This window comes from Oratosquilla oratoria, chromosome 20 (assembly GCF_046742065.1).
Source record: "Oratosquilla oratoria isolate Oo_2021 chromosome 20, ASM4674206v1, whole genome shotgun sequence".
Classification (NCBI taxonomy): Eukaryota; Metazoa; Arthropoda; class Malacostraca; order Stomatopoda; family Squillidae; genus Oratosquilla; species Oratosquilla oratoria.
Genome location: NC_134796.1, coordinates 24,478,643 through 24,496,395, shown reverse-complemented (window position 1 = coordinate 24,496,395; position 17,753 = coordinate 24,478,643). Strand labels below are relative to the sequence as shown.

General features: G+C 38.4%; 1 protein-coding gene across 1 annotated transcript in view; it reads left to right on the top strand.

Annotated features, from left to right (window-relative positions):
• Positions 1-466: 466 nt before the first annotated feature.
• The window catches only part of LOC143036406 (CAAX prenyl protease 1 homolog), a 47,161-nt gene continuing 29,874 nt past the window's right edge, over positions 467-17,753 (top strand). The window contains exons 1-2 of the mRNA XM_076203736.1: positions 467-667; positions 4,029-4,175. Coding sequence (XP_076059851.1) covers positions 554-667; positions 4,029-4,175 — 261 coding nt within the window. The 5' untranslated portion in view covers positions 467-553. The remainder of the gene's footprint in view (positions 668-4,028; positions 4,176-17,753) is intronic.

Genomic DNA, 17,753 nt, shown 5'->3' with positions numbered 1-17,753 from the left:
GCAATTGACAACGGGGGAAAATTGTCCTCCGGGGGAAACTGTCCTGGAGCCATCTGACAGGTATACAATATACATCCTACACCAAGTGAACTGCGCCTGCGAAGTGCTAACCAGCTTTTTCATGTTGTTTGAGCAGAATTTGACTATATACATATATGGCCATCATTTGACAAGTATAGACTATGGTAGTTATTTGGAAACAGTCCGTCATGCCTTTTACCTAAAATCTTACATTTTTACCGGCCTGATACAACGCAAGCATCTGAATAATCGTTTACAGGTGTTCTATCAATGGCGTTTGACGTTTTCTACTTTGACCAAACAAATACGGAGAATGTTTCACGAAACAATGAAATTTCATTTTTTTATAAATGAAAAAGTTAGTGGTGTCACTAAATTTAGGAATTTTATTAAATAACTTTACATTAGAAAACCATGACGTACAATGAGCTAGCACGCTGACTGTTTCAAAACAACATTCATGACGTCATTAGTGGTACGTAGAGAAGTGAGTACAATAAGGAACGAATAGCCTAGTAGATCACAGGAAAAGATGTTAACCTTAGCCATACCAGAATGGCAATCGTGGGAAGGAAAAATGTTCATAGGAATTGTTGGCTTTTCATGGGCAACATATCTATGGGAGGAATACCTTTCCTACAGACAAGTAAGTCAGATCAATGATTTTTATTAGTATTCTTGAATTGCTTGAAGTTATGGCTTATGCCGAAATAAACCAGTTTGCGGGAGCATTTTATGATTTTTTAAACATAATTGCCTTTCAACGTTATATTTTAGGAGTATTTTTGATGAGGCTCAAACGTTTAGATATTGAAGTACTGTTAATTAATATAAAAAGATATATTTTCAATATTTTTATATTGGAAAGAAAATATACTTTTCCTTGTGTTTGGTAAATGTTAGTATGTATTTATATATATACTATCCAGTAAGAAATAAGTATAATTTCATGGATACTTTTTAAGTGACATATAGAAGACTTTTGATAGATCATTAGTTAATTCATCCAATGACAATGATAGTGTTACACTATCATTGTCATTGGATGAATAATAATAAACTACTGAGGTGAGGGCTCTATTCCAGTATCATGAATACTAAGTGTACAACTCACCTGGTAAACTTACAGAATCATGCAAGCATGGATATTTAACATGAAACTTGTGTTATCCAATAGCTCCTAACCTAACTTAACATAACCTAATCATATGTTACTATTCCATAGAAGAAAAAATAGAACTTTCAAATGCTTAAAAGTTGATAATGTGTTTATGGTACTTGAATAGAACCCTCACCTGGAATATAGTGGTGCCATCTAGAAACAATTTAGTTCACCACCTCTCCCATGGCCATGAGAGACATAACAAAATAAATTACCAACAATCCCTTGTTTAAAACTAAGGTTATTTGAACATATGGTGGTAAAATAGATTGGCATTTATTTTGCCAAGTTTAGTGCCAGGAAGGGACAGGGTTTCCACTTTCCAGATTCTGACCTGATGGGCTTCCCACCTGTAAGACTAGCCTGGTTGACCAGGTGGATATGCTATCCTGTAATTGTGATAGTAAATGTAACAGTAAAATGATTTAGGATTGACTGGAGGGTGCAAATGATTACCTACACCATATTAACTGGACTATTCCTACAATAAGCACCCTCAAGTGGATGAGTGGTGTGCAAGAGCATGCTTGAAAGAACCAATAGTATCACAAGACACCACATTGACATTGGCTGGTGAAGACTTCCATAAGTTAACATGTTTTAGGCTAGAGAAGCAGCTTATAACATCAAGTCCAAATTGGCCGTGAGCTGTATTAGTCATGGCCTCTTGTGGCACTTGCTATTGGTGAAGTAAATAGCTTGGTAAAATTCCAGAATCACAAACACAGATATTTAACGTGAAATTTACCATGCCCAATGGCACCTTACTTAATATAACCTCACCAAATCTAATTAATGTAACCATTTCATAGAAGAAATAGATAATTGAAATACAAAATCGAAAGAAGTGAAAAATGTGTTTGGATAATAGTTTATCCCATGAGATTGAACTGCCATGGAAAATCTTTCATTAATATTATTGTCTTATTGGTCAACCATTGATTGAGTGCAAGTTGAGGATCGTTAACCTATGAGAATAATCTGTATCCACTCAACCATTAATTCTCCTAGGCCACCTTTGCTCAAAATCCAACTGCTTAAGGCCCCTCCCCACTACGCGTCCAAAATTGGAAACTAAGTAACAGTATGCCTAAGTTGGTCATACAGTAACATATATAATCTTACATGGATAACTTCCTGGAAGAGGCTTACGCCTGTGACTCCAGATCTACATTATCAACTCAACTTGTGGCAATGTGTGGTGGATTATCTTTGCTTTATAATCATACTTCAATTCTTGATTAAACCAGAATTTATTAAGTCTGACCTCAAACTGACTGACTGATGTTGCTGTGATCACTCACTCAGACAACTGATTTCAGTTATTTATCACCCTACACGGGAAAGCATACTTCATTATATCCAACCGTGACCTTGTCTTAAAAAGCTTCAGTGAATTCCCCCTACTGATGCTTTCTTCTTGAAGTTTTCAATATGCCATGACTACATTCTTCATCATATTTTCCTCTACGTCTCTAATAAGTCTCCCCATGCTGTTCTGTGTGCCAATGTTGGTAGGTTCAGCTTCCTTAGTCTCTCCTCATATTTAAGTCCTTTGAGTTCTGGCCCCGTCCTTGTAGCCCTTCACTGCACATTCTCCACCATCTCAATGTCTTTAACCAGGTGAGGACTCAATACCTGGTTAGCATACTCCAAATTTGGTCATACCAGTGCTACAAACAGTGCTTTAAATATTGCTGCATCCAACGTAACAAAGGACCTTATAATTATTCCCACTATTTTGTTGGCTTTGTTTACTTTCTCTGCCAGGTGATCCACACAACTTAATTTATCATTGATTATTATTCCCACATTCTTCTCAAAAGTAATCTTTTTTAGCTGCTTCTCCATTTGGTAGCCTTGATCTTCAATAGTTGTTCTTCCTATTCTCATATAACTACCCTTATGCAGATGAAAACTCAACAACCATTTTTCACTCCATGCACATCCTGCTGTAATTTCTGACAATCTTCTTGATCTTTTATGCATCTAAATATCTTTGTACTGTCTACATACAGGTATACTTTACTGTCATTTACTATACTATCGGGGAGGTCATTAATAAACATAAACAACAGTGGTCCGAGAACAGACCTCTGCAAAACTCCACTTGTCACTGGGTTCCATCTTGACATTTCCCCCATTATCACCACTCTTTGTCATCTTTGCATTAGGAATGCTGCAATCCATTCTAGGTACTTCTTTCCAATTCCATAACTACTTATTTTACTTAATAGTCTTCTATGTGCAACTTTATCGAAAGCCTTCATGAAACATTCATATTTCTTGTGCATTTAAGTAATTGTGAACTACCCTTATAGCTTTATGCATATTAGACATGTGCTGATGAAACTTCATCTTGTGATTCACAAGAATGCCTATATCTGGAGTTCAATCTTGAAAAAGATAATCACATTGTTAATATGATAAGTCTAAAGCTCTAATTTGTTGTGATTACTTCTGTTTCTGGAAATCCTGAAGCCTGTAAAAAAAAAGTGTTCACTTTGACAGCTACTAATCACATTTAACTTGCCATCAATAAAAGTGACATCAACACTAGTACAACTTGAAATCATCTGCAAAAACTTTTTAGTGATAATGATGTTAGTTACAAAATATATGTAAATTAGACCATCGTCTTCCAGGAGTGGCCAAGAAAGGAGTCTTGCATGTGGGCCCATGCATCTCATTCTCTATTATATCTAGTTTTTGCAGCAGGGTATTTTGTCCTTTGTGATGTGAGGGTGTAAGGTGTAGTGCTTGATATTACCTTTAGTATAGTCTTAAGTACAGGAATATTTGTAACATGTAGATTTAAAATCAAATCCACATTGCATTTTTACAGAGACAAATCTACAAGAAAAATGTGATCCCTCCAGAAGAATTGAAGGCTATTATAGAGAGGGAAACGTATGATAAAGCAAGGGCATACAATCTAGACAAGAGTTCATATGGTCTTCTTGAAAGAGCCTTCAATCAAGTCCTTAATACAGTATGTATATAGTATTTATAAGTTTATTAACCTTTTTCATATGATGATGCCTAAGGGTGTCATGAGGCACAAATAGGTATATGAGGATTCCGGCATCGGCATTGTGTTTATTTTGTACTGTAGTTGTAGCTGAGTGACCCCCCCCCATATTCTGTGAACTGATCATATTTTCTGTGGTTATTGATATTCAATGTGAAAGAGAATAAGTAATACAGCTGTAACTTTATATTCAATAATGCTAGTATTGTGATACATCATTGTACATCAGGCTGCCCATGAAAATTTGACTTGTATTGAAGAGGTTAAGGAGTAATGTCATTAGATGACCTTTTCTAGCTATTTTTTATATATATACCTGTATGTATATAATATATATATATTTATGGAATAATTTTCCTGGTATCGCATCGTAATTCATGATGAATTTTCAGCCATTTGTTATGCATGTTTTTTATGAATTGCAGTTGGTATGATGCAAATGGAAATGTACATGTTTACAGGTGAACTCATTCATATTCAGCTGACCCTGCAATCTAAATTACTAAACTAGCTGTGCCTTAAGTGCCAATACAAAAACATGGTGTAAGCCTGTAATATACATATGTTTTCGTGGGACTGGCAGGGTTTGTATCCAGTCCAGTTCTTGGGTAAATAGTTTAGCAATAAAGAAGTAAATAAAGTAATAAAGAAGTAAGAATCAACGAACCAACAGAGGACTGGATGAATCCAGGATTGAGTCCCCGTGGGGAGTAATACGCAAAAAAAAAAAGTGTCTAAACGATACTCCGAAGATGACCAGCAGGTACGTAAGTGATGAGTATTTCTCAGGGTTTAGGAGGCAAGGGGAAACGATGGAGAAAACCTTGGACACAGAGATTTTAGGATTAGCCGAGCAAAATGAAATAGAGAAATTTACAACTTAGCAGATGAAGTGATTGATTTAAAATTAGACTATAAACCTGTGCAACTAGAGGTATCCAACCTATGTACAACTAACGCGGTGATACTAAGAAAATTAAATGAACTAAAAAGTGAACTAAGTGTAATAAAAAGAGAAAATGAAAGAAAGGAAAACGAGGTAAGAAATACAAATGATGAACTGAAGAAAGGTAAAAGAACAATTGAAAGCAGTAACTGAAAAAAAGGAAGAATCAATCAAAGACACTGATCTGAATGAAATAAAAAATCAGTGGAAAAAGGAATGCGAACTCTCATTCAAAGAAATTGTACAATAGCAGGTAGAAGAGAATGCAAAGGAAACAGTGAACAAGGTGATCAAAGAAAAGGAAAATTGGGTGAGAGACACAGTGGACAAGAAGAAATGCATTGTGGTTTATGGTGTAAATGAAAAACACAATGTACACAAATACCAAAGAGAAAAGGAAGAGAAAGAAATTGCAAAGGAGATTCTAAAAGCAGTTCAAAATGAAGGACAGAATCTAGATAAAGAAATTGATGACATACACAAGATTGGTACATACTCAAAAAAACAGACCAATGAAAATCAAACTAAGAACACAAATGATAGCAGAAGAAATACTATAAAAAATGACAAAACTAGCAAACAATGAAAAAAAAAAATGTATGGATAAAAAAGGAAGTAAATGTAATGGAATTAGAGGAAGATAGGAACTAAGAAGTTAAGCCAAGGAAAAAACGAGAAAAGAATGGAGACTGATTTTTTTTTTTTAAGTGCTGGATCTGAGACAGAAAATGGTACATCAGAAAAATGGAAACTTAAAACAAAAAAGAGAAGAGATAAAAAAATTAAAAGTGGCATATACAAATATGGATGGTATGATTTCAGGATTAAATGAATTGAATAACTATTTGTCAATAGAGAAACCCAACATAATGGGAATTGTGGGGACAAAACTGAAAGGTCCTATACAATCAAGTATGGTGGGACAAGGTTTATAACCTTTAGTCTAAAAATAGGATATCAAACAGGGGTGAGGAGTCATGCTATTGACTAGAAAGGACCTAAATGTAATAAAGGCAACAGAAGGAAAAGGTAATGTGGAATTAATCACAAAGTAAAAAAACAGCAGTATGAAAAGTAGAAGGTTTATAGTTGTATATGTGCCACCTAAAACTAAGACTTGGACTGACAGTGAATACTAGAAGACACAATGAATTAACAGAGACACTGAAATATGGAGAAACTATAGTGATTATGGGTGACTTTAATGCAAAGGAAATAAATTGGAAAGAATTGACAATGGGAGGTGGAGAGGAATTCTGGGTCAATATCCTACTAGATATGACCACCGATTACACATTGACGCAGTAGGTTAAAGAAAATACTAGATGTAGACAAAACAAAGAACCATCGAGGCTAGATTTGATATTCACCTCTGAACCTGAAATAGTGGAAGAAATAAACTATAAAGCACCAATTGGAAAGAGTGACCACATACTAATAGAGATCGAACTTAAGGAACAAAATGTGGTAAGAAGGAACAAGAAATATAGAGAAGGAAGATTAATGTACAACAAAACTGATTTTGTAAAACTTAGAGAAAAAAAATTCAAAATGCCTGTTGGGAAAAACTTGCAAATGATGAAACAAAGACGGAAGAGAAATAGAAAATTTTCAAAGAAATGTATAAAGAGGGAACAGGCAAATATGTGCTGAAGCAGAAACAGAAAAGGGAGTATATAAAGTGCTGGTATAATAAAAAGTGTAGTGATGCTAAAGATAAAAGAGATAAAGCTTGGAAAAGAAGGAAAAGGACAAAAAAGAGTCTAAATGGCAAACATACATCAAACTGAGAAATGAATATGTAGACATACGAAGAGAGAAAAAAGAAACTATGAAAAAGATATAGTGACATGCAAAGATCAGCTTAAACTATTTATAGGTATGTAAACGACAAACTAAAAGACAAACGTGAAATAGTAAAACTGCTTGAAGGAAATCAAGAGTACACAGAAGATGTAGAAATGGCTGAAGTAATGACCAGACAGTATTTACAGTTGAAAGCTCACAATTGTGGGATGATAGTCACCAGGAAGGACCCCCTAAAATGAAAGAATTAATGGTGACACAGAAAGAAATAAGGGACCAAATAAGGAAACTCAATGTCAGAAAGTCACATGGGCCAGACGGAATAGCGAACTGGATATTAAAAGAATGCATAGAAGAACTCACAGATAAAATACACAAGATAATTGACTTCTCACTCAAAGAAGGAAAAGTACCACAAGACTGAAAAAATGTTAATATTGTACCAGTATATAATGGAGGAAACCAACAATTTAGACTGGTATCCCTTAAAAGCACAATTGCAAAAATATACGAAAGAGTTATAAAAAATAAATTAAACGCCAACCAATTTGTATTTAGAAGTGGAAGATCATGTACTACAAACTTAATATGCTTTTACTCAAGGTTGCTACACATAATACAAGAAAGAGATGGCTGGGCAGATTGTGCCTTCCTGGACCTACAAAAGGCTTTTGACAAAGTACCACACAAAAAACTACTAAGAAAAATTGAAATAATAGGTAGAATACAAGGAAAATTATTAGAATGGATGAAAAACTTCTTGGAAGGAAAAAAATGAGTGATACTTAGAGAACTCAAAATGGGTAAACATGATAAGTGGTACCCCAAGGCTCTGTGTTGGCTCCAATAACGTTTTCTATTTATATAAACGACATGGATGAAGGAATTGAATGCTATATAAACTTCTTTGCAGATGATGCAAAATATTGAGGATACATACATATACCAAGACTTTCTCCCCCTTACAAGGGGGGTAGCCAAAAAGAAAAAGGCACAAAATCACTCCCACCCATTCCATCCCTGAATACACTCCACACCCCTCCACCCTACCTCTTATCTTAGCACCTCCTGAATGACGTGTCATCCCTGCACCTTGTCCACTGCCCTGGGTCAGAAGCAGTGTCGCAAGACACAGCACATCCACAGCAAGGCCGCTTCATTAAATCGGCGACCCCCCCTCTCTGTCCCTCCATTGCATAAAATGAGAGGACGAGGAGAAATCCCTTCGGGCTGCGTCAACTTTTGCTCACACATACTACCTCACCCCCCCATCCACCCGCCCATTCCACCTCATGCAATCACATCATCATCCATATACAACCATTCTCCATTCACCCGTCTTCTGTCCTCTCCTGTCCTTCCTCAACAGACATTCCCCTCTTCCCCAAAGCCCCCTTCACCCCATCCATCCACCTCATCCTAGGACGTCCCCTCATGTTCACTCCCTCCACATCTGAGTGAGTAATAAAGAAGATTGCAAATCTTTTGAGGGAGATCTGGACAAAGTCTGGAATTGGATAAAAAAGAACAAAGTGAATTTCAACATTAAAAAATGTAGTATAATGGAATTTGGAAAAAGCTAAAATAGAATATCCGGACAATACAAAATTAAGAGCAGTCAAGAGTTTTTACGAGAGTAGTAGAGCTTGTGTTAGGATTAGAAATGGAGAGAGTGAATGGTTCGTGGTAAAGGTGGGACTTCGTCAGGGATGTGTTATGTCGCCCTGGCTGTTCAATCTTTACATGGATGGGGTGGTGCGAGAGGTGAATGCAAGGGTAGTGGGTCAGGGGTTGGAGATGATTAAAGAAAATGGAGAAAAGTGGGTGGGAGGTGAGCCAGTTGTTGTTTGCTGACGACACTGCACTTGTAGCAGGATCAGAGGAGGGATTTAGGAAGTTAGTGACAGTTTGAGAAGTTGTGCGAAAGGAAGCTGAAGATAAATGTGGGTAAAAGTAAGGTGATGAGATGCACAAGGGGAGAGAGTGACAGCAGGCTGGAAGTGAGCATTAAGGGTGAAAGACTGGAGGAAGTGGATAGTTTTAGATACTTGGGTGCAAATGTGAGAGAAAAGGGAGGAGTGGGGGTGGAGGTATAATGTAGATTGAGAGAAGTGAGTAAATGCCTTGGTGGATTGAAAAGTGTAATGAGAAATAGACATCTGGGAATGGATGCTAAGAGGAGGTTATATGAAGGAGTGATTGTGCCAACAGCATTGTACAGGGAAGAAACATGGAACATAGAGAGGAAGAGAGAAGGAGTTTGAATGTGTTTGAGATGAAATGTCTGAGAAGTATGATAGGGGTTACTAGGCTGGATAGAGTGAGAAATGAGGTGAGGAGGAGAACAGGGGTGGAAAGGGAACTGGGAGATAGGGTTGATGAAAGAGTATTAGGATGGTTTGGACACATGGAAAGAATGAGTGAAGAAAGATTAGTAAAAGAAGTGTGGAAGGGGTGAATATGAGGGGGCATCCTAGGATGAGATGCATGGATGGGATGAAAGGGGCATTACAAAAGAGAGGAATGTCTGTGGAAGAAGGACAGGAGAGGACAGAAGATAGGGGTGAATGGAGAGGGGTTGTGTATAGATGATGCTGTGATGCATGAGGGGGAGTGGGTGGGGATGGGGGGTGAGGAGGTATGTATGAGAAAAAAAATTGATGCAGCCCGAAGGGATTTCTCCCCCATCTTCTCCTTTTCTGCATGAGGGGACGGAGAGGAGGGGTCGCCGAATTTATGAAGCGGCCTTGCTGTGTCTTGCGTCACTGCTCCTGACCCAGGGCAGTGGACAGGATGCGGGGATGACCTGTCATCCAGGAGATGCCAAGATAAGAGGGAGGGAGGAGGATGGAGGGGAGTGGAATATATAGGAAATTGAATGGGTGGGAGTGGTTTCTATGCCTTTTTCTGTTTGGCTACCCCCTTGTAGTTGGAAAAAGCCTTTGGTATATGTGTGTACAAAATTGGAACAAAAGAAGTTACAAAAGTAAACTCAGAAAGAGACCTAGGAGTAATCATTTAAAATGACATGACACCAGACAAACATGTAAACAAAATAGTTGGAGAAACCTACAACTTGATAAGATCAATGAAAGTGGCCTTTGACTACATGGATGAGGAAATGGTGAAGAAAATACTAGTTACACTGATAAGACCAAAATTAGAATATGCAGCATCACTTTGGACACCCAGTACAAAAAAACAAAAAAACAATAATGATAATAATAGAAAGAATTCAAAGAGCACTAACAAAGATGGCACCAACACTCAGGATTTTGACATATGAACAAAGATTGGACAAACTAAACTTGTTAACTCTGGAGCAAAGAAGAGAAAGAAGCGATTTGATAACCATGGGTTTGAGTCTGGGGACAACTGTCGGAATTATGTGATTGACATCGTTGTCATTGGTGATTCTATTCAGGTATTACAATGACAAAAGTCCATCAAGGATATGTACCTGCTTCAGCACTACTTATAGGTGGGCTTGGTTCTTCGTAAAATTGAGATTATGACGGCAGTTAGCAGTTGACTCAAATCCTGCAGGTGTAGATTAACCCCGAGGTTGAAGAATTTTATAGCTTCAGTAGCGTGGTTGGTAGAAGCATAGACTTGCTAATGCACAAGTCCTGGGTTCGAGTCTGGGGACAGCTGTCGGAATTATGTGATTGATATTGTCGTCATTGGCGATTCTATTCAGGTATTACAAAGACGAAAGTCCATCAAGGACATGTACCTGCTTCACCACTACCTATAGGTGGGCTTGGTTCTTCGTAAAATTGAGATTAGGATGGTAGTTAGCAGTTGACTCAAATCCTGCAGGTGTAGATTAACGCCAAGGTTGAAGAATTTTATAGCCTAATAGCATGGTTGGTAGGAGCATAGACTTGTTAACACACAGGTCCTGGGTTCGAGTCTGGGGACAACCGTTGTAATTATGTGATTGACATCGTTGTCATTGGCGATTCTATTCAGGTATTACAATGATGAAAGTCCATCAAGGATACATACCTGCTTCACCACTACCTATAGGTGGGCTTGGTTCTTCGTAAAATTGAGATTAGGATGGCAGTTAGCAGTTGACTCAAATCCTGCAGGTGTAGATTAACCCCGAGGTTGAAGAATTTTATACCCTCAATAGCTTGGTTGGTAGAAGCATAGACTTGCTAACACACAAGTCCTGGGTTCAAGTCCGGGGACAACTGTCAGAATTTTGTGATTGACATTGTCGTCATTAGCGATTTTATTCAGGTATTACAAAGATGAAAGTCCATCAAGGATACATACCTGCTTCACCACAACCTATAGGTGGGCTTGGTTCTTTGTGAAAAAAAAAAAAAAAAAAAAATTATTATTAAACTACCAGTTACCCCAACATGGAAGTTACCCATAATTAAATTTTGTAGATATTTTAAATGTTTAAAAAAAGAAAATCAGATGCAGAAATTAAAGGACAGCTTTTAGAACATTACTGAACATTTGGATTCCACATTCATTTTCACGGATGGCTCAAAAACAGATGCTGGCATCAGATATGGAGTTTTTAGCGATAATTTTAGCTGCAGAGGAGCACTACCAATTGCAGCATCAAATTTTACAGCAGAGCTATATGGAATTTTAACCGCTTTAGAACACATTATAACTTGACAGACATCCAACTTCACAATCTTTTGTGATTCAAAATGTGCATTACAGGCAATGGAAATCTTTGATGGCGATAATCCTCTAACAATGTAAATCTCACAGTGGGTGTTTCTACTACAATGTAGAGGAATAACTATATCTTTTTGCTGGGTTCCAGCACATGTACATGTATATGGAAATGAAAAAGCTGACCAACTAGTGTAACCTTTTGGTTTGGTGTAGGCTACATAAGGAGGACTTAATGCAGGCAAGATAAACTCCAAAACTGGAGTTTCTTCTTTTTATTTATAAAAACACAATCTGGAGTTATTAACAACAGATATATATATGGGCAATATATAATAAGTGCCAGGCCTTGCCCTTAGGGCACAACTGGCTGGCAGCCTCTCGGACTGCCTACCCCCCCGAGGCCCAGTACTTTGATGTAGTGGGGGGGCTTGCGTATAGCAAGGACGGGCTGAGCTGTGCCAGCCAGGTTCAACCATACTGGAGAGGTCAGCCCTAAGCTACCAGACGAAAACTGAGCCAAAATATTTTTGTTGACGACCCTAGCTTGTCTTTGACCATGGACTGGAATGCTCATAGGATTTGCCGCCCTCGCCCCATGACAGTTGTTTTAGGATGAGGTTTTTGGGGGTAGTGAATAGATAGGAGGTCCCTCACCCTTTTCCTTTGTAAATTCCCCTATCCCTATCCTTCATATTTGCTACTCTACTCTCCTTTTTCACCATCTTTCTCAAATACTTGTTAAGGAAGGTTCTGGTATCTTAGTGCCTCCCAAGCTACATGTCTGAACCCAGTCAAGTGGGGATGTATACCTCGAGGTCACTACTCCCTGCGAGGGCCGAAAGCTCACCGACTGGGGAATGCATGTTTGCGTGGTAGGTACTAGGCTGCCGACTTCCTTTCTCCCTATCCAGTACACATGCAGAGTGACTACGCCGGACCCATCCTAAATGAAAACAAAAGAGGACAAACCCCGGGTTGAGAAAGTCTCTAACTCACAGAGGCCCTGCATGTGTAAATAGTTGTTTCTGGAACTTCCTGACTCTTCAGAGACTTTTCTTTTATTGCTTGAGGCATCAGGCTACTGCATTATCTTCTTCTATGTATTAATCTTTCTCTCCTGATATATGGTGTGGCCTCATAAATATACACAATCATGGCGGCTGTTCAAACCGTACATTCTAAACCTCCACCAGTACCTGATCCTCCTCCTAAAGCCCCCCCGATCCCTCTCCTAATATTGCCAATCCTAATGTTGATATTGACTCGGTAAAAGTAAAACCCCCAGTTGATGACTCCGGCTTGAAAAAGGACTTCGGTAACAATACTAAGACTTCATTGACAGATAATTCTGTAGCCCAGAAACTTGCAATTGAAATGAATTCTGAAGTAACAAAAACATCTTTAGGTACTCAGAAACCAATAAATAGCTCAAATATTGCCCCTAATAGTCATAGTCTTACATTTTAAATATGTCTCTCTTGATAAGTTATACAGACTTACATGAAAAGTTCTGTAAATTTGGACCAGTTAAAGAGATCAGGGTTAAACTAACTGACAACTAGCTTGGCTAGTCTGGATCTCATTTCTTTCTAATCAGGATGCAGCTGCTGCCTGCTTGGATTATAATAATTCCAAAGAAAATGAATCTTCAGCCTAACTTGTTGCTAGATCACCACCCAACCTGGATATCTTTTATCCAGAAAACCCGGTAGAGGAAAGGAAGGAAAGTGTGCAGAGGCCTTCCAGTCCAGCTAAGTGGCTTATTATCACTTGCAAAGGAACGTGCTAACTTGTTCAAGTTTAGAAGATTCTTGAAGAGTCACCTTGGCTCTGGTAATTTGACTAACTTGCAGGTATCACGATTTGGAAGAAATTCCTTCTTAATTCATGTAAAATCTTATGAACAAGCTGCCATGGTGCTTAACTTGAGACAGAAATCAGACATTAAGGAAGTTAAACCCCACTATACCTTTAGTTATGCCAAAGGGGTAATTTTTAATAGAGATCTCTATGACTGAGGAAGAAGAAATTGTAGAAATGTGCCCAACTAATGTTTGGAAGGTTGCTAAAATCCCTCGTTCTTCTATGATTATCGTAACTTTTTCTGGTGAAGATCTACCTCATTATGTAGAGATAGAAAAAGAGATTGTTTATGTGAAGCAGTTTAAGCCCCGTCCCCTTCAGCGCTTTAACTGCTATGGTTTTGGCCATCCTTCCCGCAGATGTGCAAGGGACAAACTGTGTTTGATATGTGCTCAGCCTGAACATGGGGATTGTTCCCACCCAACAGTTTGTATAGATTGTAAAGAAGAGCATGATGCCAGAGATAAGAACTGTGTAATTTATAAGAAGGAACAGGAAATACTACTGAAAGCTCATGCAGAACATATAAGTGTAGGACATGCTAAAAGACTACTAATTCCAAAAGATACAGTGATGTTGTTAAAACAAATAGTAAAGTGGATCAGCCAATTGTAGAAGCCAATAGAAATAAAAATGCCAATATGAATTCTTCTGTTAACACTGAACCCCAGCCTCAGTGTAAAAGTGTTACTATCAAATCTAATCATCTTTCTTCTTCTCAACTAGGAATTTCTAATACTTCTCAACCCTCCTCTGCAAGGTTTCCTCACCCCTTGTTGAAGGGGTGCCCCCTGCCCTATCTGGAGGGGCACCTAAGGTTCCTATTGTTGAAACCTCACAGGCTTCTTCCAATGAAGCCTCCTCTCATGCAATCTCTCTTCCAGACTTGGGGGACTCCCCAGTAGGGGGAGTGCTGACTAGTGTGCCTCACTCAGTAGAGGTGCACAGAAGCAATGAGGATCAACCAACTCTAGAATCTCATAGAAAAACAAATACTAATACGAATTCTTCTGTTAATGCTGAACCCAAGCTTCAGCGTGAAAGAGTCACTACTAGACCTAATCTTTCTTCTCCACAATTTGGAAATTCTAGTACTCCTCAACCTTCTTCTGCGGAGGTTCTCTCATCCCCAGTTGAGGGACTGTCTCCTGCCCCATCTGGAGGGGCACCTAAAGTCCCCATAGCTGAAACCTCACAGGGTTCCTTCAATAAAGCCTCCTCTCAATTAATCAACCTTCCAAACTTGGGGGGGCTCCCCAATAAAGGGATCACGGACTGATGTGCCTCACTTGGTTGAGGTGCACAGAAGCAAAGCTATGGAATTTGAAGCTGTGTGCAGTAAAAGACTCCACAGTCCACCTTCATCTCCATCTTCTTCCCCAAATCGTGATATGCAATCTAAGAAAGGAACTAATAACCCAGACTCTACATCGTCTGTCGGACCATTGTCAGAGAGGAGTATGCCACCCGCGAAAGCAAAGAAATTAGAAAAGAACCCATCTTGTAGACCCTCTCTCTCCCAGACTTCACTTCCCAGACCAGTAGACCCAAAAAAGAAAAGGAAAACAGTATAATGTCTATAATTCAATGGAATATTCAAGGTTTTAAATCTCATCGAGAGCAGGTTCGTATTCTCTTTAGAGAACATGATGTGTCTGCTATTTGTCTCCAAGAAACTATGCTTGACGATTTATCCCCTAATGTTGGACTTAATTATAAATTTTACAGATCTCCTCCTATGATTGGGGGCCATGCCCATGGAGGTACTGGTATCATTGTTAACAGATCTATAAACCACAGAAGTGTCCACCTACATTTGGTGTTGCAGGCTTGCAGGCTTGTGCAGTGCAAATCTTTACCACTAAATGGATCACTTTATGTTCTTTGTATTTGGAACCTAGACATATATAACCACTCCCGTCAGTTTGAGTTAAATGACCTACAATCTTTGGTCGACCAGCTCCCTCAGCCTTTTATTTTAATGGGTGACTTTAACGCCAAGCATCCTCTATGGGGTGAATCAAGGTGTGACCCCTGGGGCAATATAATTGAAGAATTTATTGATAATAACGATGTCATTTTGATGAATGACTGTTCCAAAACTAGGTTTGATGTCTTTCACAACTCAAGTTCTGCTATAGACCTATTTGTTCATCATCCTTAAGATTAGACTACAGTTGGTCAATAGATGAAGATCTACATGGTAGTGACCACTGGCCTATCCATATCAAATATTTAAAGAACACTCCCTCCTCTTGCTTACCTAAATGGAAGACAGGAGAGGCTAATTGGTAATTATTTAGAAGATCCACAGATATTAATTATAAGACTAGTGATTTTTCTAGTAACTCTGATGCATATGATTATCTGGTAGGCATCATACTTTCTGGTGCTTTCTCATCCATTCCTAGGACAGCTGGTAAACCTCTTTGCCCAGTAGTCCCCTGGTGGAACAATGAATGTGCTTTAAGCAGAAAGATTACAAGAACTTGCTGTAAGAGATATCAGAGATATCCTTGTTTAGTCAATAAGCTAATGTACAGAAGAGCTCAAGCAAAGCAGAAGAAAATCTTCAAGAAAGCAAGGAGGGAATCCTTCATTAGATATATTAGCAAATTGAAATATGACTCTTCCCCTACCTTAGTATGGAATAGGATTAAAAAATTACAAGGAAAGTTTACTCCATCTCCTTTGCCCATTCTCAAGATAAATAACTCTTTTATATCAGATACAAGAGAAGTAGCAGAGACTTTTGGAACACATTATGCTGATATTTCAAGTCCACTACATTATTCACATGATTTCAGAAGAATTAGAGACAAGACCACGATTATTCCTCCCACCAATACAAACTCGGAGGCATATAATCTTCTGTTCACCTTGGATGAAATGGATCATGCTTTATCTTTATCCTCCCCAACCTCTCCTGGAGAGGATGACATTCTTTATTCCATGGTTGCTCATTTATCCATATCCTCGAAGAAATTCCTTTTAAATGGGCTGAATAAATTTTGGTCTTCTGGATCTTCTCCTAAATCTTGGAAGACTTCAAATATCATAACAATCTTAAAGGCAGAAAAAGACTCTCATCACCCACAAAGTTACAAACCTATTGCTCTCACTAGCTGCATTTGTAAGATTTATGAAAGAATGGTTAATATGCGTTTAGTTTGGTTTTTGGAATCTAAAAATCTCCTATCTAACCGACAGTTTGGATTTAGAAGAAATAAGTGCACTCTGGACCCCTTACTTTTTATCACTCATGAGATTCAGAATGCCTTTGCAATTCAGAACTCTAGCATTGCTGTGTTTTTTGACTTGAAAAATGCCTACGATATTACCTGGCGGGGAGGCATTCTGAAGCAACTTGCAGAGTGGGGCATCAGGGGTAATATGTTAAATTATTTAAAGGATTTCTTGTCTGACTGTTATCTAAAAGTCAGAGTGGGCTCTTCTTTATATTCTGCATATCTTCAAGAGTAAGGGATTCCCCAAGGAAGTGTTCTGAGTCCTACACTCTTCATCATAGCCATTAATAGTTTGTTAGAACAAGTTCCTGCAGGAGTTCATATAACAGACAAAATCCCACATACAGACTTCAAACAAGTAATTCATTGTTATGCAATGGAGAAGTGGCAAGAACAATGGACAAGGCTGGACGGTAGTTACAAGTTAAAAGAGATTCACCCCTTGGTGAACCCTTGGAAGTGTCCTTTGGACAGAAGGGCAAGTATTGTTTTAACAAGATTGAGAATTGGCCATTCCTACATTACCCATAAATTTTTATGGCAAGTGGAGCAAAAAGGCTGGCCCCCCCAATGTCCCACTTGCCAAGTTGTTTTTACAATAAAACACATTTTAATTCAGTGCCCTGCATTCTCTAATTAGCGCAGGGCAAACTTTTTAACAAATTTGTCTTTTAAAGAAATTTTAGGGGAGGAAGCTTATGTGAAGAATGTTGTAAAGTTTTTAAAAGACAAATTTATTTTATGAAATTTAAAATTGTGTATATGAATGCTTGTGAGTGTATCTTATTCTGATGTGTTTTTGTGAGTGCTTATTGTTTTTACTGTTTTACTTGAATTTTTATCTATTTATATAAGATATGCGCTGAATGGCCTACCGGCTCCAGCGCTTGGCCTTCAAGCCAAAAATTTCATAAATCAAATCAAATCAAATCTCGGCCTGCCTAGCTCTGGCTGGTAGGCTCTTGACCTGCCCAGCTCTGGCCAGTAGGCTCTTGACCTACCCAGCTCTGGCCAGTAGGCTCT